Source organism: Myodes glareolus, chromosome 9 (genome assembly GCF_982192425.1).
Source record: "Myodes glareolus chromosome 9, mMyoGla1.1, whole genome shotgun sequence".
NCBI lineage: Eukaryota > Metazoa > Chordata > Mammalia > Rodentia > Cricetidae > Myodes > Myodes glareolus.
Window position 1 is genome coordinate 96471268 of NC_142034.1, and position 19461 is coordinate 96490728.

General features: G+C 41.8%; 1 protein-coding gene across 3 annotated transcripts; it reads right to left on the reverse strand.

Annotated features, from left to right (window-relative positions):
* Positions 1-1246: 1246 nt before the first annotated feature.
* Positions 1247-19413, reverse strand: Znf597 (zinc finger protein 597). Of its 3 annotated transcripts, none has more exons than XM_048433023.3 (3): positions 5254-5607; positions 4383-4509; positions 1247-2381 (listed from the first exon to the last, which is right to left on the reverse strand). In XM_048433023.3, the coding sequence occupies exons 1-3, from the start codon at positions 5284-5286 to the stop codon at positions 1267-1269; spliced, it is 1275 nt and encodes a 424-aa protein (XP_048288980.1). In that variant the 5' UTR covers positions 5287-5607; the 3' UTR covers positions 1247-1266. The 3 variants fall into 3 exon arrangements, 2 of the variants coding, with proteins under 2 accessions (XP_048288980.1, XP_048288981.1); XM_048433024.3 differs by having other exon boundaries at positions 1247-2378; positions 5254-5605; XR_015003495.2 differs by lacking the exons at positions 1247-2381; positions 5254-5607 and adding exons at positions 2590-2600; positions 19168-19413.
* Positions 19414-19461: the final 48 nt, after the last annotated feature.

A 19461-nucleotide genomic window follows, 5' to 3' on the forward strand; every position in this document is an offset into this window, starting at 1 on the left:
GGGCAGCCTCCAGGCCTGCGGTTCCCCTCCTTCCCCAGCATCCTTGTCTCCTAGTGTTAACCTGTGGCACAAATACCAACAGACAGTGCAGGGTCACAAAATGTGTGGCCTTAGGAATTAGAAAGCACCTGAATTTAGATGTCAACCTCACCAGTGTGACGTTTTGTGTGCTTAGCAAAGCATTGACTTTACCTTCTGAAAGCTTCCATCTATTTGTAAAACGTGGACAGACCTTTTCTCTTGGATTCTGTTGAAGATTAAACGAAATAATATATCCACACTATTTAGCATGCTCTCTTAAAAAAGTAGTTCTAATTACTCATAACCAGCCAGGGTGTGATTCAGTGGAGATCTAGAGGCAGATCCCTTCAGAGAGGAGCAAATACTCCCACGATGTTTAACTGCTAGAGAATTCAGGGCTTGCCCCTGCCATCAGGTCTGAAAATGGGAAATCCACAAATAATGTTATCCAGCTGTTAACTAGCTGCATATGATGGTACATACCAGTAATCCTAGCACTTGGGAGATAGAAACAGGAAAATGATGATCTTTGAGGCCAGCCTGGGCTACACAGCAAGAACCCACACACACACTTAAAAAAAACAAAAGTGGCCCATTTGGTAACTTTATATGGAGTCCTTAACTAGAAATTCACAGTTCAAACAAAATAGTCCATACAAACATTTCACTGAAATAGTTTTAACAAGAAAAGTACAAAAACAAATATAAATACATTCATTTTCCTAGATACTACATGTATAGAACTGGCAAAAAAATAAATAAATTTCCCCTTCCTAAAATTCTTAGAAACCAACTTTTTTTTAAAAAAAATGTAGAAATAACCTTCATTTTAACAAAAACTGAATTATTCTGGTTTTTGAGGCAGGGTCCCACATTTAGCTCTGCCTGTCCTGGAACTATGCAGACCAGACTGGTCTCAGACTCTCAGAGATCCACACCTGCCTCTACCTCCCAAGTGCTGGGATTAAAGGTGTGCGCCACCACACCCAGCAGTCAAAAGCCAAATTTTAAAGTTTTCTGTTTCTCTGGCTCATATAAATGAAATCTGATCAGGAACTGAGTTCAAATCCTCGCTTTATATGCTATGTATGTAACATGTCGCCTCAGTTCTAAATCAGAGGTAATAAATAATACTGCCTACATTACCTGGAATGTGTGTAAAGTGCTTGCTTAGCGTAATGCTGCACATAAGCGGTTTCCCATCATAAAGACACTGAGAAGCTCACACAGTGGCAAAGCTTGTATTTACTTGGTGTTTCTCCTGTGGGTTCGTTTGTGAGTGATGAGATGCAGATTCACTCGGAAGCTCTTCCCACACACCGTGCATTTGAAGGGTTCTTCTTTGATGTGCTGCTTCTCATGGGATGCAAGTTCTGAATCTAAAGCAAAGGTTTTTCCACATGTCTTACACTTATGAGGTTTTTCCATGTCATGAATGGTTTGATGAGAAACAAGCTCCGAGAAACAAGGAAAGGTCATGTCACAATCAAGACACTGTAAGGGTTTGAATCTGGAGAATGAAAAAAAGTCTTCATCATCAATACTGTAGTTCTTAGAGTCCTCCTTATGATCCTTCTCAGGGAGAGCAGGGTACGAGGGGTGCTCCAAGCTCTTCTCACACTGGGTATGCTGGTATGGGGTGTCTGATGAGCCTGTGTTTTCAGGCAAAGCCAGATTTGTTTCCTGACAATATGGTTGATCACGGTCAGCACATTCATAAGATTTTTTATCAGTATGACTCTTCTGATGTTCCGCTAATCCTGGGAGCCACATAAAACCTCTCCCACATACATTACATGTATACGGGTTCTCCTTTATATGGCTGTTCATGTGCCGGGACAGGTGTGACTGCTGCCGGAAGCTGGCACCACACTTGGTACACTTGTAAGGCTTCTCACCAGTGTGGATTCTCTTATGTGTCCTCAGGTTGGCTCTGTGACTGAAGGTCTTCTCACAGGTACTACATTTATACTTTTTCTCTCCTGAATGGATTTTCTGATGCAAAACAAGGTATGTGTTATCACTGAAGCTTTGGTCACAGTCAGGACACTTGTACACATTTGTGGCTTCTTCCCAGGGAACTTCAATAATATCAGAAAGTGTTTTGACTCCTAAACACTGAGATAATTCTACTAATGGGGTTTGGTTTTCAATGGTAACTAAGAGGCTTATAACCTTGGTCTTACAAGTCAAAGTTCCACCTGACATCTTCTTTTCATGCATTCCAACGTCATGCTCAGGTTTTTCAGAGTAGTGGACAAGGGGTGCAGCAATGGAGTATGTTTCTAGAGACAACTCTTCAAGTTCCATAGACTCTAGGCTTAACTGCTGATTGGTCTCAATCTTGTCTTCCCCTCCTGCTGATTAAAAGCAAAACAAAGGAAAACATAGACACCACCTTTACGTGACACTAGAGAAAGAACAAGTTAAAGTAGTTACTCTGAAGACCAGAAACTGAACACGGATTGGCTAATTACCCAGACACTAATAATACAAAAAATCAGGAGCCAACAGGCTCTCTTGACTTCCAAAAATCAAAAGTCTGTCCATGTGGGTGGACTGCAAGGTTCCAGGTCAATCTGCAAAGAGAAGGAGCAGAGAATGACTCTAAGGATCTGATGAGATGGGTACTGAGGACAGTCTTCGTAGGCGGTGCCTAGAAATGGAGTTTTTCTGTTTATTTAGGTTTTAGGAATTTTTCTTCATCTCAAATGAGAGTTGAGTAGTCAAAACTACTAGAGATTGGACATATTTATCAGAAAAAAGAAGACAACTATTTTTCTACCTTAATAAACATCCAAATTATTAAAAATAGTTTTATATCCTAAAGGGTCTCTAAAATTTCATCCTTCATGGAAGAATGATAATAAAGGTGCTGTGTAGACTTCAGGCAAATATTGTCTTATCTCAGGGAGGGCTAACAAAACCTAGACCTAGCATGAAGAATTCTTTTTAAATATTTTTCCCAACATAGCCATCACTAAATATCCATAGATGTGTAGCTGCAGATTCAACTAATTGCAAACTGAAGATTTTCTTTCTTTATTTCTTTTTAAAATCACATCTGTAGGGGCTGGAGAGATGATTTAGTTGTTAAGAGCACTGGCTGCTCTTCCAGAGGCTCTGGGTTCAACTCCCAGCACCCATATGACAGCTCTCAACTGTCTGTAACTTCAGTTCCATGGGATCCAACACCCTCTTCTGATGTCCTCAGGCAACAGGCATGCACACGGTAGGTACACAGACATACATGGAAGCAAAATATTCACATACATAAAAATTAAATAAATCTTTAAAAAATACAAATCAAAACAAAAAATAATCAACATCTAAAACTCCAGTCAAACTTTGCTAGGCATGCAAGGAATAGGAATCCACAACTCATGACAAGGAGAAAAACCAGTCAATAAAAATAGATCCAGAAATGGCATATTATTATAATTAGTGTGTCCATATGCCTTTAATTCTAGCACTTGGAGGCAGAGATGGTGGATCTCTGTGCACTCAAGGCCAGCTTGGACTACATAGGGAATCCAGGACAGTCAGGGCTACAGAGGGGCCCTGTCTCAAAAAATCAAATAAAATCAGCAAAGAAAGTAGCTATTACAAATAACTACATATTTATAAATATATTTATTTATATTATAATACATTTATAACTATAAACATAAATGTATAAAACAAACATTTAAGAGAAGGTGGAGAAGAACATGATCATGACAAAAGTGGAAAATTTGAGTCATGAATTATGAAAAATAGTTTAGGTACTCAACCCTCCACAAGACATATTGTCTATTCAGGCATAAGGATGCTGCATATGGTTACCCTTCAGTGAGAAAAGTCAAAACACCCCCTTAAAAGAAAATTTGTTCCCAATTTTTAGCAAATGACAGTAATCTATACCTAATGAAGTTTTTCAAGTAAAACTGACTTTAACAATTACTTCAGGAAATTACAAGGTATTACATAGTATATGAAACCATGGTCACCGCTGTAGACTGGGTTTCTTTCAAGAAATCATTTAAAGGCTCAGGAGATGGCTCAGCGGATAAAATGTTTGCTGTGTAAACTAAGGAGTTTGAACCCCCGCACCAATAAAAGACAGGTAGATGTGGTCCACCTGTTACCGCAGCATTCAGGATGTGGAGATAGGGGATCCCAAGGCAAACTGGCTAGCCAGACTCAGAAAATAGAGTACTGAGTGACTGAGAAAGAACACTTGACATCCTCTGGCCTACACACACACACACACACACACACACACACACACACACGTCCCACTTCATCACCAATGTGGAAAAGTCATAAAATTCTCATCCTAGAACTGATGAAAGTTCCATAATACAGGAAAATTGTTTTACCTGTCGAGTCCAAATCCTCAAAACGCTCCAACGAGGCTTCTCCGCTGTTGGTCTTCTGGGCAGGCTGCAGACTCACACATTCCTCTTGTGAGAAATACACATCCAGATCTTCAAACAGCAACAGTCCCTAAAACAGAAGAACCCTGTTAGTACAAGAAGCTAGCAGTCAGTTCAAGTGTTAATCTAGGAATGTTGAAAAGAGCAAAACCTTTCACATATCAAAAAGAAAGGGCTTGGTGTAAAATATTCCTCGACGAGGGATTCTAGGAGTAGGGTTAGGAGGGAAATCATAAACGTAAATTTCCAGACAGCGGTGTGAGGACCAAGACAGTACACCGTGAGAATGTAGCCTTTCCCGAAAAAAACGAGCGAACAATTCTTGGGGAGAGAAAGTTAGGTTACGGTGCGCTGAGAAGAGGGGAAAGAGAGGAAAAAAAAATCAGCCCAGTAAATCCTGAGATGGTTTTCAGGAATTTCCTCCATCCTTTGCAGTCTTGTCGGTCTTCCTCCTCACCGTGATTGCTCAGCCCCTCCCACCACATCAAGATCTAGTTCGCCCCTCATTTGTAATCAGCGCGTTGTGGTGATTAAAAAAATCACCTGGACGTTATCATCATTATTCAACAGGTGTGGAGCCTAGAAATCTGTCACCCGAAGAAGCATTCCCGCAAGACACTCTGAGAACTGTTACAGACCCCTTGCCAAGAGCTCTGCTCCCCATCTGGCGATTCTGAAGAGGAAGTTGGTAAGCCTAGGCACGAAGACAGCTTGGTTTGAAAGGGCTATATGAGGAGGTACCCACGAGTCAGGACCTGTGTGTCTAACCCAGCTACGAGGCCAGGCACCTGTAGGAAAATAACGACAGATTCACCTGGTCATCTGACGTGGGGCGCGCGGACGCCATCTGGGGAAGCTAAGGGGTCCTTCTTCAAGTCCCCACGATGGGACAACACATCAAGCGGAGAGAACAGTCCCTGGAATCTACGACTCGCCTACCAGGCCTTTCCACTCTCCCCTCAGGTTCCTCGAAACCCTCAAGCTCCTTTGAGAATCAGAGGTGACGGCTTCTCTGATGAAGAAGGTGAGCCTTGAACCGGACCCGCTCAGCAGCTCTGGGGCACTGACAGTCTCACCCTACCCGGCAGAAGCGGCCCGAAGCCACGCCCAGCCGAGACGCGACAAAGGAGGAGGTGGCCACCACAAAACTCCCACGCTGCCATGCTCCCCACGCAGAAGCTGTGGGGAAACCGCCGGAAGCGACGCGCCCCCGGCTCACCATCCTGCATCCTGATTGGTCAGCGTGCTCCCAAGGCGGCGGTCCCTCTTCAATGGACCAATTGAGCAGCTTCCTGAGGACCAGCCTCGCACCTGGCAACTGAGACGTTACTTATTCCTGAGCGTCTACAAGCAGCTATTTCCGGTTCCGTCGGCAGGGTCTCCGTGGTGAGTGCCCGGCCTTTTGACGGATTCAATTGGAGCTGTAGGATGGCGTCCGAGGTACCTGATGATGCCAGAACAGAGGCGGGAACACCCTGGAGTCGGTCACGGAATGTAGGAGCACACAGACGCTGTGGGCCTGAGGTTTTTATCGGAGTGGTTGAGGTGAATGAGAGGCCTTCAGGCCTAGCTTGGGCCCGAGCCCCGTGTCTCAGATGGGTTATGGGGTCACGGTTATTAAGAAGTTGCCTTGTGCAATCCTAAGTTCAGGCCAGGTTACCCCGGTTGCTAGTGTCCGACCCAAAGTATTTTAGGGGCACCAGGCATTGTACCCCACAGGTGTATTCAATAGAATGACTGGGACCCATAGCTGATATCGAGCTGATTTCCTTCGTTCCTCACACTGGACCTGCTTCAAGCAAATGTCTTGTAACCGACATTGAGTAGTGAATTATAGATTCAAAATAAGAAAGTCGCTCTTTCCAGAACTGCCGCTAATTGGATAACTGTGCCCAAATGTTTTCTTTAAGGTATTGAGGGTGAACCTATGGCTTCACACGTCGTAGACACACTCCGCAGCAGCTGTCTCCAGGCCCCACCCTTTCTTTTTAAACTTTAGAGGTTGATTCAGGCTCACCTTGAACTCATCGTGTGGCCCCAGCAGGCCCTGAATTGAGGATCATCTTGCCTCAGTAACCCTTGTAGTGGTCACCCACCCCTTTGCTCTCCTCAACTGCAGAGTCCATGGTGCTTCTCATTGGTAATTTAAAGGCTAATTTAAAATGTAAAAATTTTTTTTAAAATGCCAGTTTATGAAGGTGTTTTGGGGAGGAGAGCAACCACAGGATTAGTACCTTGAAAATACTGAATAAATCCTAATTCTCTCTCACTTTATCTCTTTAGAGATAGGGTCTTACTCAATGACCTTGTCTGCTCTAAAACTTCTGAAACTTGTTAACCAGGCTGGCCTCCAACATAGAGAGAGAGAGACCTGCCTCTGCTTCCCAAACTTCTGGGAGTAAAGGAGAGCACCACCATTCCCACCACCAACATAATGGTTTTTTTTCTGTTGTTTTGTTTTGTTTTTGAGACAGGGTTTCTCTGTGTAACAGCTCAGGCTGGCCTCAAAAATCACAGACCTCTGCCTCCTAATTGCTGGGATTAAAGGTGTGCGCCACCACTGCCCAGCAGCCAACATAATTTCATTTAGCATACTGGTAACGGCAGTGGAATACAGATGATACATGCTAAGTTTTATTGTCTCGTGTCCATCCCAAGTTTATCAAGAATGAAGACGCACTGCTTCAGTGCAGTGCTCTGGGAGGAGAAAAAAATGGAAGTAGAAAACCGTACACATCACTAATATTTATTAAAGGGTCATCTACTGTTAACTAAGTTGTCTGGAAATGGATCACTAGAGAGGCTACATAAAGGGCCCCAGGATAAAAGAGAAAAATGCTTCAATGATAGGCAAAGGAATAAGAACAAACTTCCCTACAGACCATTTCAAAACACAAAAGTACGTTGAGGAAGTATGTAGAGTCCTAAAGCAAAGAGCTTTCTTGATGCAACTCATGACCATCTTTCTCCTATTGTTTTGTGCTTGCCATTTTTATTTTAATGAATATCTCACTTGGGCTAAGCATCTCTTGATACAGAGCTGTGGTCCTTTATTGAATCCTGTGTCGATTATTACAAAGATATAAGCAAATTCTAATGACCAGAAAGTAATAACTTAGTCTCCAACCAGAGAAAAGGTCAGTCCTGAAATGGGTGAGTCAAAATTGTCCTCAGCCCATCTGGGCACTGGTGGTGCACACCTTTAATCCCAGCACTCCAGAGGCAGAGGCAAGTGGATCTCTGTGAGTTCAAGGCCAGCCTGGTCTACAGAGCAAGTTCCAAGACAGCCAAAGCTACACAGAGAAACCCTGCCTTGAAGAGCCAAAAAAATTTTTCCTCAGCCCTTGTAGGTGTTAAGTGCCAGGCCAAAACAAGTGAAGCAAGAGGCATGAAACATGCAAACTTGGAACTTGCTTAATGAGACAGAAAGTCTGTGGTGAGCAGAGATGGGAACCAAAGGAGTACTTGCCTACCGTTGTGTGGTCCCCAGCTCCACACCTCAGGTGTGCCCTCTACTAACTGATGCCTTACAAACTAAGTGTGGCAGAAAACCAGGAGTTCAAGGTCATCCTCAGTACCATGAGATCTGTCTCAAACAAATAAACATGTCTTCTTGATACTTTTGACCATTACCTGACATCTGTTGTATTATTTACTATTTATTGCTTGTCTTGCTATTTTTCTACCACCATTTTTTGCCTCATTGGTATTAAATGAATATATGAATAATTTTCTCCTTTCCATATTATGAAGTATGTTTCTTTCATAAACTTTTCCTGGCTACGTAATATATGAAGTTAAAAATGAATCCAAATCCACTTCCCCTAACAGTGTATTTCTCTGGAGATGCCCAATACATTGTAATAGCAAAACACTCCCATTCTGCTGAGTTTTTTTTATTATAAATGGATGTTGAATTTTTGTCTAATAATATATGATTGTATTGTTTATTAATGTATTAACTGTGTCATAGAATGTTAACCCAAGCTTATAATTCCTGAAACAAATTTTAAAAACTTAAACATCATTCCATGTAAATATATGTGCATATACACTCACACAGAAAATCTAAAAAAGTCCATCATTTGCAAGATTTTCCATTTTGACCTGTAATGGTAATATCAATGGCAATAGTAAAATCTATATGAATGGAAGTTTTCTCTCTAGCCAAGTGTCTTCTTTCTGAAGATCTGAATATGTAAAGATCACATCTTATTTAATTAAAAATAACTTAAGACTGGTATGGTCTGGCATGGTGTCACAGGCCTTTAATCCCAGCAGTCAGGAGGCAGGGACAGGCAGATCTCTGTGAGTTCAAGGCCAACCCACTTTTTCATATTGAGTTTCAGGCCAGCCAGGGCTGCATACTGAAGCCCATCAAAAAAGAAAGACTGGTATGGTGCTATATGTCCTAAACCCCTGCACTCAGAAGTTTGAGGCAGCAGGAAGAGCTTGAGGCAAACTGAAGATAAAGCAAGAGCCAATCTCTCTTTTTCTCTCTCACACATAGAAATACAAACATTTTTTTTCAATTATAAAAGTAGACCATGTTACTTTTTAAATTGTTATCACTGAAAGATAGATGGGATTTTTAAAGATTTGGTTGGAGGTTAATGAGTATATCTTTCATTAAATAAAACAGTTATTTGAATATTCCAGTTACTCTGACTAAAAGGAAATAAAAAAGTATTTAGTATTTCATCATCTCTTGTCCAGTTGTCAGGCCTAGTCTCAATGTTAGTGGAGGACCAGAGCCTCCAAGGTACTGCCATAACTTTCTTACACCAGACACTGCAGTCACCTGGTCAACTTCTCCCACCTTTGGTCCTGACTATAAGTGGTATTATTCATGATGATCCATCTTATATGTATGAATATTTTGTCTGCTTGTATGTCTGTATACCACATGCGTGCCTGGTGCCTGCAGCGGTCAGAAGAGAGTGTCAGATCCCTTGGAACTGGAGTTCCAGGCAGTTGCTAACTCCTGGGAGGGTGCTGGAAGCTGAGCCTGGGTCCTCTAGAAGAACAGCAAGTTTTCTAAACTGCTGAGCCACCTCTCTAGTCCTATTTGTGTTATTTCATAATAGAAAACTTTCTTTGGATTTTGGAAGTAAAATATATGACTCCTGTTTTTCCAGGATTAAATATATTTTTCTTTTAATGAATGCATAGTGTATGTGTGTGTGTGTGCACGCGCGCGTGTGCGCATGTGCATGAATGCATACCCATGGAAACCAGAGAATAATTTTCAAGTGTCAGCCAGGCAGTGGTGGTGCATGTCTCTATTCCCAGCACTCGGGAGGCAGGCAGGGGGATCTCTGTGAGTTTGAGGTTAGCCTGGTCTACAGAGCGAGTTCCAGGACAGCCAAGGCTACACAGAGAAACCCTGTCTCAAAAACCAAAACAAACAAATATTTTGAGTGTCACCTTTTAAGACCACTGTCTACCTCTTTTGAGATGGTCTTTTTTGGCTGGAGCTCATCATTTAGGCTAGACTGACTGGTCAGGAGTGCCCAAGAATTCTGCTGTCTTTAGCTCCCTAGTGCTGGAATTACAAGCACCTAGCGTTTCCATGTAGATTCAAGGACTTAACTTAGGCTGTCATGCTTACAAATGCTTTACTGCTTGAGCTGTTTTCCCAGCCCTCTCCTGGTTTTGATCCATGTGGATAATAATAAACCTTTTAGAAATACAAGTCTGGATAATCTGCTCTATCTCACGATAGTCTTGTGGACTATTCTCTCCTGAGTACTTCCAAGGCATGTAGTGGTATTTCAATTGTATTTTAATAAATAAAGACTTCCTGAAGATCTGAGAGTAAAACAGTCCCACTGCTTAGCCTTACAAACCAGATGATGGTAACACATACCTTTTATCTCAGTAGCCATAATGACACGCACCTTGAATCCCAGTAGCCACACTAGTTGCCACAGAAACTGGGCAGTGCATGCCTTTAATGACAGTGGTGCATGCCTTTAATCCCAGCTCTAGAGAGGATTATAAAGTGGGAGAAAACAGCTCTCAGATACAGTCTCCTGAGATTTCAGGAGGCAGGATCGCCATTTCAGATTGAAGTCAAGGCAAGAGCCAGTAGCCTGTTTTGCTTTTCAGATCTTCAGGTTGAACCCCAGTTTCTGACCCTGAGCTTTTATTAATAGTGCTTCATTTGGTGCCCACCGTGGGGCTCAGATCAGATGTGGCTACCCACTGAATTTAAACATTAGTCAGCGGAGAAAAGAAACTAACCAGGATTCCTTCTGTAACAGTGAGTGAACAGGAAAGAGCCCAGACGTGGCCACCCGCTGAATTCAAACATTATTAGTCAGGGGAGAAAAGAAACTAACCAGGATTCCTTCTGTAACAGTGAATGAACAGGAAAGAGCCCAGGGCCAAATCCCTGCCACACAGCACGGGAAATATGGTGTATCATTCTTGGTTAAGAAAAATAAGGCTTGGGCTGGAGAGATGGCTCAGAGGTTAAGAGCATTGCCTGCTCTTCCAAAGGTCCTGAGTTCAATTCCCAGCAACCACATGGTGGCTCACAACCATCAGTAATGGGGTCTGGTGCCCTCTTCTGGCATGCAGGCATACACATAGACAGAATATTGTATACATAATAAATAAATATTTAAAAAAAAAGAAAAAGAAAAATAAGTCTTGATCAAGGAAGATCCCCTGAAAAAAATCCTCCAATGGGAACAGATGGCCCAGATGATCCAACGTTTCAGAGTACATTTGTTGCCTTTTCCTCTGAGTTTTACATCCAGAACAGTTTCAAGACTGCTGGCTGAAATGGCCCAGACTCGCAGAGTGCTCGAATAAGGAATGGAACCATAATCTTAAATTTTCTTTGGGTCCCCATAAGCTTATCAGCACCCCCAATCAGCCTAGAAAACTATGCCCATATTCCCAAAAATGGATTATGGATGTTTGTTTTTGTTTAATGTGTTGGCTACAAGTTGTTATGGATAATGGTCAAGAAAAAAGCTAAACAAAGGAAATTAGATTCAAGGTTCTTGTTTTGAAGAGGGGAAAAAAAGACCAGGCGGTAGTGGTACACACTTTTAATCCCAGCACTTAGGAGGCAGAAGGCAAATCTCTATGAGTTCAAGGTCATCCTGGTCTACACAGAGAGTTCCAGAACTGATTCCATAGCTACTAAGAAACCGTCTTGAAACAAAAAAAAAAAGGAAGGAAAAGAAAAAAGGGAATATAAATATAAATATGTTAAGATAGAAAGGTAGAAAGGTTGAATCTACTTTTTAAAAGCAACTATTAGTTTGACTGTTTTACATTGGCTTTGCTTTTATATATTGTATGCAACTTTTGTATATTGATATAAATTTGAGATTAATTTTGGGAAAATGTATTGTACACACATTTCTAATTTTGTTCACGGTATTGCACCGATACAACTCATTTAACAATGTAATGCAAATTTCTAGTCCTTGAGAGTTATTATTAACTGTTTAGGATAATAAAGAAATACTGGTTAGTATATTTCTTTCTTTATAGTTAATTACCTAGTATAATCAAACTTGTAGTCACATTATGTTTTCAAGGCAAACAAAGATATAATTTAGATAGGTCATCTTCAAACACTTTAGAGAAATGCAGAATATGGCATTTAAGATGTTTTAATAACCTAGATTCTTTTTTATGACAATGAGACATATCTGTTCCTGGCATCACCAATCTACTTCAGAGAAGATAATGGGAATTGAAGAAACTCCACATGGAGTTTACTTTCTTTGTGGCAAAATTAAGTCACTGGGCAAAAAAATGCCCCTGCCTCAATTGCTGACATTATGCTGTCCTAATTAGACAAGAAGGACACAAAATATCATGCTTCACAGAAAACTGTCGAATATGCTAGGCCTGTAGGCCGAAGATGGATGCCCCAACATTGCAGAGGAACTTTGTGTGACTGTCCAGGCAGCCAGCTTTTTCTGTCATTACTCACATGTTTTGAGTAATGCTTGCTTGCACTTCCTGCTTACTCAGTTAATATTATTTCCTTCTTGGGTCTCTAAGGGAGTTGAAGATTAGATAGCTATAGTTAATTTACCAAACACAGAAAGAAAGTTATGATCGAAAGTAAATTAGGTACAAGACTTTGGACTCACTAAGATATAGATATAAAATATTTTCTCTGAATTTGTCAAATAAAAAATGGTCTAGACATTGTTGATCTATTTATTCCCTGTATTTATTGTATACAGTCATTGTACTTACTGTATATAGGTTTCTTATATTAGTTATAGCCTTTTTTATTGTAGACAAAAAGGGAAAATGTAGTGGCATTTCAGTTTTTAATAAATAAAGACTTCCTGAAGATCTGAGAGTAAAACAGCCCCACTGCTTACAGACCAGATTATGGTAACACACACTTTGAACCTCAGTAGCCATAATGACACACACCTTGAATCCCAGTAGCCACACTAGTTGCCACAGAAACTGGGCGGTGCATGCCTTTAATGACAGTGGTGCATGCCTTTAATCCCAGACCTAGAGAGGATTATAAAATGGGAGGAAACAGCTCTCAGACATGCAGTTTCCTTCTGAGATTCCAGGAGGCAGGATCGCCATTTCAGATTGAAGTCAAGGCAAGAGCCAGTAGCCTGTTTTGCTTTTCAGATCTTCAGGTTGAACCCCAGTTTCTGACCCTGAGCTTTTATTAATAGTGCTTCAAAGGCAGAAGTAGATGTTGGTCAATAAACTGTCTGTCTGCTGAGCTTACCATGAAGAGGCTTATTTTTAAAGTTTATTTGCTAGGTCCTGGAAAAGATGTGTTCAGATGTTTTCCTGGAAAGGCTGCTTTTGAAAAGTATTGCCAAGAAAATTGTGATCCAAATGAAGGACTTGTGGATTTTAATGATGAACCACTTGGTGTCATTGAAACCAATTTATTCCTTGGCTTTTGTCCTCAACGGTTGGCATACTATAAAGGCCCTGAGTATTTCATTGCAAAGTGAGGACAGCACCTTTCAGTGTTGTTGAAAAAATAAAAATATATTTGAAGGACTAGCAGACTATTTAACATGGCAACTATATATTCACCCACTCAATGCTAAACACCTACTGTTTCCACAATAAACACTTGTTAAAATCCCTCCCTTCTTTTCTCCCTCTCTCCCTCTCTCAGTCATGCGTGAGTAATATCAAATCTTCTTTAAAACAGAGTGTGTTATGAATCCACAGTACCTGGTTCCTCTGTAAGTGAGGAAAAGAATTGAACTTCAAAGCTTGGCCCATGTTCTTTGTTTTTGTTTTAGTATGTGTGTGTCTACACTTGTGTGTGCAGTAAGAATGCATGTTAGGGCACAGGACAACCTTGAATGTCATTCCTCAACTGCTCTTCACCTTTTTGTTTTGGGTTTTGGATCCTTTACTGGCCTGGCACTGGTGAAGTTACCTAGGCTGGCTGGCCGTCAAGACCCAGAAATCTACCTTCCTCTGCTTCCCCAGTGCTGGTATTATATAGGCATACCACACCTGTTATTTTTGTTGTTTTTATGTGGGTTCTAAGAATCAAATTCAGGGTTCTTGTGCTTTAACAGCAAGTTTATTCTGCCCCACTTTGTTTTTGAAACATGGTCTCATGGTCCTCCAGGCTAGTCTAGAACTTGTTATTAAGCCAAGGCTGGTCTCAAATTCCTGGTTTCCCTGCCTTGGAAAGTCCTGATTACAGGTGTGTGTCATCCCAGTCCAGAACACACTGGGATTTTATTTCTGAAGAGGTAGTATTTTAGCATGAGAATAAGATCCATGAAACAAATACCTGAAAACTGGTGAACATGATTACCAGAGATTTCTAGTAGTAGAATCAGAGGAAAAATTTCACCAAACATTCTTTAATTCTATCTAAAATGTTTGCCACACGCATGCACTGCTTCTTTTTAAAAACTGGCTTAATGTAAGAAAATTACTTTGTGTGAAGTCAGACTTAAAACATCTTGGACACACTTTATAAAAATCATGTGAAGTTTAAATATGATTTTAAATTGAAAAAAGATGGAGCTGGACATGTTGGCAACTATCTGTATAATACCAGTACTCGGTAGAGGCAGAAGAATCAGGAATTCAAAGTCAGCCTTGGCTAGATGACAAGTTTAAGGCCAGCCTGTGTTGCATGAGAACATGTCTGAAGAAGAAATTGAGAAAAATAATCAAACATACTAAAGCTGTACACAAACGTAAATGGTCCTTTTCCACCTCTGTTGTCTAGGCAAGAGCACTCACTGGCCATGTGTCCTGCTGTGGCAGGTGGAATCATCTCATTCTAAAGAATGAGAAGACATTGGTAAAAAACCTACCTAGCAGACAATTAGGTTTGTTCCCAAAATGAAAATGTGGCCAATTAAAAGCGATTTTAACTAATACTCTAGGAATTTTTCCTAAAGAAATGCACATGGTCCCCAATTTAGCATGCCTCCACACAACAGTTTTTCAGCTTTTCACTAACAGATCATTACACATTTAGTGGAAATCGTACTTCATCTTTTGGTCATTTAAGCTATGTGGTACAATACTTTGCTGAGGTGTTGAGTAGTGGGTGCTACAGCATCCAGTCCACCCTATGAGCAGAGCGATCATCCAGCACACTACAGTGTACTTACTATGTTGCCAAGATTGTTTGGATATAGACCGTCAACAAATGACACGAGATGTCAATATTCTATTATAACACAGGCTTTGTGTTAGATGATTTTTGCCAAAACTAGGGGCTTATGTAAATGTTCTAAGCATATTTAAAGTAGCCAAAGCAATGATGTTTGGTAGGTTAGATATAAATTCATTTTTCATTATTTCGGTTTTTTGAGAGAGGGTCTCGTGTAACCCAAGCTGCCCTCAAATTCACTATGTAGCTAAGGATCACCTTAAATTACTGATTATCTTGCTTCCAATTCCCAAAGTTATGGAATTATAGATATGCACCATCACGTCCAGCTTTTAATGTATCGTGTGTTTGTGTATGAACACAAGAGTGCACTCCCAAGTATATACATGCATATATATATACATATATATATATATTTATATATCCTAGAGATAGATGTCAGTGACTTGCTCTATGGCTCTCTACCCTTTTTGTTTTGGGTTTTTTTTGTGTGTGTGAGACAGGGTCTTTCACTGAACCTAGAGTTGTCATTTTGGCTAGACTGGCTAGCCAACAAGACCCTGGGACCTGTCTCAGAGCCCCTGATGCTACAGCTCTAGGGTTGACACTGCACCAGTTTATGTGGGTACCAGGAATCTGAAAGGGCCTCATCCTTGCACAGCAAACATCTCACTGACTGAGCCTTCTCCCCAGCCCTAATTCATTTTTAATTCATGATATTTTTATCTTATAGTGGGTTATCAGTGTATCCTTTTGTGTATCGAGCAGCCTCAGTAATCAAAGTATGTAGCTGTGTCTTCTGACTTTCAATAGTCCTCATCATTGCCTAACCAGTGTTAGGATAACATAATCAACAGTCTCTCCCCATTCCATCCACTGACTCCCTTCCTCAGACAGAGCAGAGGTAAGGCTGTGGGCTGGTGCCTTTCAGAGAAGGTTAAGTATCTCTCAGGGATGGAGTAAGAGAGCAGTACTGGATCCTTCTGCAAGGGGCTGGATAGAGCACGAGGACCATGAAGACAACTCGGCTGACTATTAAAATGCCTACTGATTCTGACTTTGGACATTCTTGGGACTTCAGAGAAGAAGGAAAGAGCCAAGCATGGAGTTGAAAGCTTGCTGCTGATCCGGGGCCAGAGAAGCCTGATTCCATCCCTGTCTCCAAGGCTAGGAGAGCTGGGGAGCTAAGGCAGAATTGAGGATTTCTCTTTGAGGGCCCATGTCTGGTAGCTTGCCAGCTTGCTCCTACTGCAGTACGTTTAGCAGTCTGTCTGACTAGGAGCTGGAAGTGAAAGGGGCTGTGAGTAGTCCAGATAAAGTCCTTAAGAGCCGAAGGGGTAAGAAACAGAACTCAGCGTAGGGGTTCCTGATGGGACAAAGTGAAGGAAGGAAATGGCAGGTTTGTTCAAACTTTAGCAGACTTAATTCCATAGACTGAGGGAGGGGGTATTCATTACAAAGCTAGTAAGCTGTTGAGTTGAGTGGAGGAGATATGTTAAAACACATCAGAAGATAATGAACTAGAAGGCAGTCTTGGCTGCTTAGTACTGCACTGTGCTGATTCAAATTAATCCCAATGACCAGAGATGCCCCCCTCCCCTTCTCCCGCTTAGGGTTAGCTGAACTAATCACTGGGTCAGGGGAGAGTAGAATGTCATTAATTGATTAAACCTTCAAGATGACTTTAGAACCGAGGCTCAGGGTAAAAAGCCCACATGGGAGAGCGCAGCATCTATTTATTTATTTATTTTAGGAGTTAGCTGCCTTTCCTGTCACTGTAATATCACAGTGTTGACCTTGTCCTGAGGATAAATGAGACTTGCTTAACACAACATCTAGTAATAGGAAGCTCCAGGAAAATAGTAATCATTTCCTTGTTTTTGTTTAAAAATAGTGATTTTAGGGCTGGGAGATGGTCTAGTGAATAAAACACTTGCTGCACAAGCCTGAGAAGGAAATTTAGGTCCCTGGAGCTCATATAAAAGCTGGACAAGTACTATAGTCTCCTATAATCCCAGCACAGCGGAAGGAGAGACAGGGAATCCCTGTGGCCACCGGGGTTAGCTGGGATCAGTGAACTCCGGTTTCATAGAAGAACCCTGCTTCAGTAAGAAAATGGAGAGCCATCAAGGAAGATATCTGACATCAACCCTGGGCACACGCACCTGCACACACGTGTGCCCATACAAATTCAGACATGCATGTGCATGAGACAGGATCTCATCAGACACCATGAATTTTTTGAATTTGTGCAGCCAAGGCTTTGTCAGATTATTTTATAATCCTGGAAGCCAAAGAATGTCTTTACTCTGTCATCACCTAGGATGTGCTTCTCAGTCTTTAATGACCTTTCCATCCACCTGTGAATGCTGTGGGACGCCACTTCTGAGTTAAATACAAATTCAGACAGCATGAGAGGCTCTTCATTTTTAACAATCGCCAAGGTGACGCTGATGCTGAACCCCAGCCCAGATAATGTGATGAGGATGCAGGCAGGATTTTGCCTCTTCTCTGTCACTGAAGAATGGGTTTTCCATTATATCCTACTGTAGTGAGGAGTTGTGGGCAGGCCTGCTTTTCGTCCCGCCTGGCTCCCGCACGGCTAGCTTAGCCCCAGAAATAACAACACACAAATTGTATTTATTTAAACATTGTCTGGCCCATTATCTCTAGAGAGTTAGTTACTGGCTAACTCTCACATCTTGATTAACCCATTTTTAATCATCTGTGTAACATTACAAGGTCGTGGCTTATTGGGAGAGATTCAGCATGTCTGACCTGGCGGCTGGTTTTATGGCGTCTGCCTCATGGCCCTCTTCCCAGCATTTTGTTCTGTTTACTCTGCCTACCCAATTTTTTGTCCTATCAGAGGGCCAAGGCAGTCTCTTTATTAACCAATGAAAATAACACATAACAGAAGGCCCACCTACATCATCCTACCAAGTGGGAAGGCGGGGAGAGGGGTGGGGGGATGGAGAGAAGGCAATTTCCTTTTCATAGCCTCACCTTTTTACTTTGAAATTTTCAATCTGAATATTGAGTAATGGAGTGTGCATTTAGCATAGTTTAAACACTGATATTTTGGCAGTGTTATTTCAAGGATGCGACACAAGTTGCATAGATCACATTTCTCTTGCCTCGGCCTTTCCTGTGCTGGGGTTACAGGTGTGTGCCAAGATCACACCAAGATCAATCTTAGATATTTTTCTGCAGCAAGATTAATTAGAAATAATTTCAGTAATGACACACAAAGTGTAATTGTCTTGAAGACTCAAAATGACCTGAATGGATCTAAACATGCTTTTCCAAGCTACCTAGATACAGCGACATGTTTGTAATACTTCGTTCCACAAAATTGGAAGTTTAACAATCTCCATTTTGTCCGAGGGATTTTCCAGTCCTCCTTGAAAATGAACAACTCACACTGTCACAAAAAGAAACTAGAAATACAGGCTGCTTTACATAAACTCTGTTGTCCACACACATCATGCTACACAGGCAAGAGAGTTAACTATTTGTGGCTGATTTATATCATCTTGTTTCACTACTCTTGGCTGTGTGTGTGTGTGTGTGTGTGTGTGTGTTACAGAGGATGGAACCCAGCCCCATGCATAAAGTAGGTAGCTTTCTACCATTTAGCTACAAATGCGATCCCAAAATTCTAAAATCTCGAGGAACACCTTACTTTTTAAAATGTTTAAAAAAAATTACTTTGATGCTTCAAAGATATCGCTGATTTACAGTTTGAGACACGAAATTTGACGTGTTACCTTAGATGTTAATTACATCTTTTCAGGGTTATTTTAGCCCTCAACTGTATAGATTCTGTTCTTTTTGGGGTTTTTTTTATTTGTTTTTGTTATATGGATTATCGTAGTTATCTGAAAGCAAAGGATAAACTGTCAACAGGGGTTCCCTAGTAACAGAAACTGAATTATCTTTGGATTATACTGGATATCGAACCCCCACCCCCGTCCTGAAGGCCACTGTCACCTGCCCAATTGCGGTGTCAGACCAAAACCGCCCTTTCGAAGCTATCAGCGCGAGCGCGGGGCGGTGCCATTGAGTAAAGGCTTCCAACGATTGCAGGCGCCGGCGTCTACTAACCTCCAGGGAGAGAAGAACAGGCCAGCGGCGGGGCCGTGTGGTTCAGCGTCTGGGAGGTCTCCTGTCTCTTCTGACCTGCTTCACCGCAGAAGGGCACAGAAACCGCGGCCCGTGGCCCCGCACGCACGCAAGGGCGGTTCAGCACCTAGCAGTTGTCTTGTGCTTCCGCAGCCGGCGCGGGCAGCTTTAGGAACCGACGAGCCTGGGAGCCCGTTCCCAAGATGGTGGCGTCGGCGTCAGGGAGGACGGCGCCACGTGGTGCAGCGACCAATGATCTTCCGGGCTGCGCCGCCG

Coding starts and splice junctions, on each gene's coding strand:
- Znf597 (XM_048433023.3), bottom strand. CDS start 5,286: ATGGCGTCCGCGCGCCCCACGTCAGATGACCAG. Junction 4,510..5,253: donor GCCCCACGTCAGATGACCAG/GTGAATCTGTCG, acceptor CTTCTGTTTTAG/GGACTGTTGCTGTTTGAAGA. Junction 2,382..4,382: donor TGAGGATTTGGACTCGACAG/GTAAAACAATTT, acceptor GCTTTTAATCAG/CAGGAGGGGAAGACAAGATT.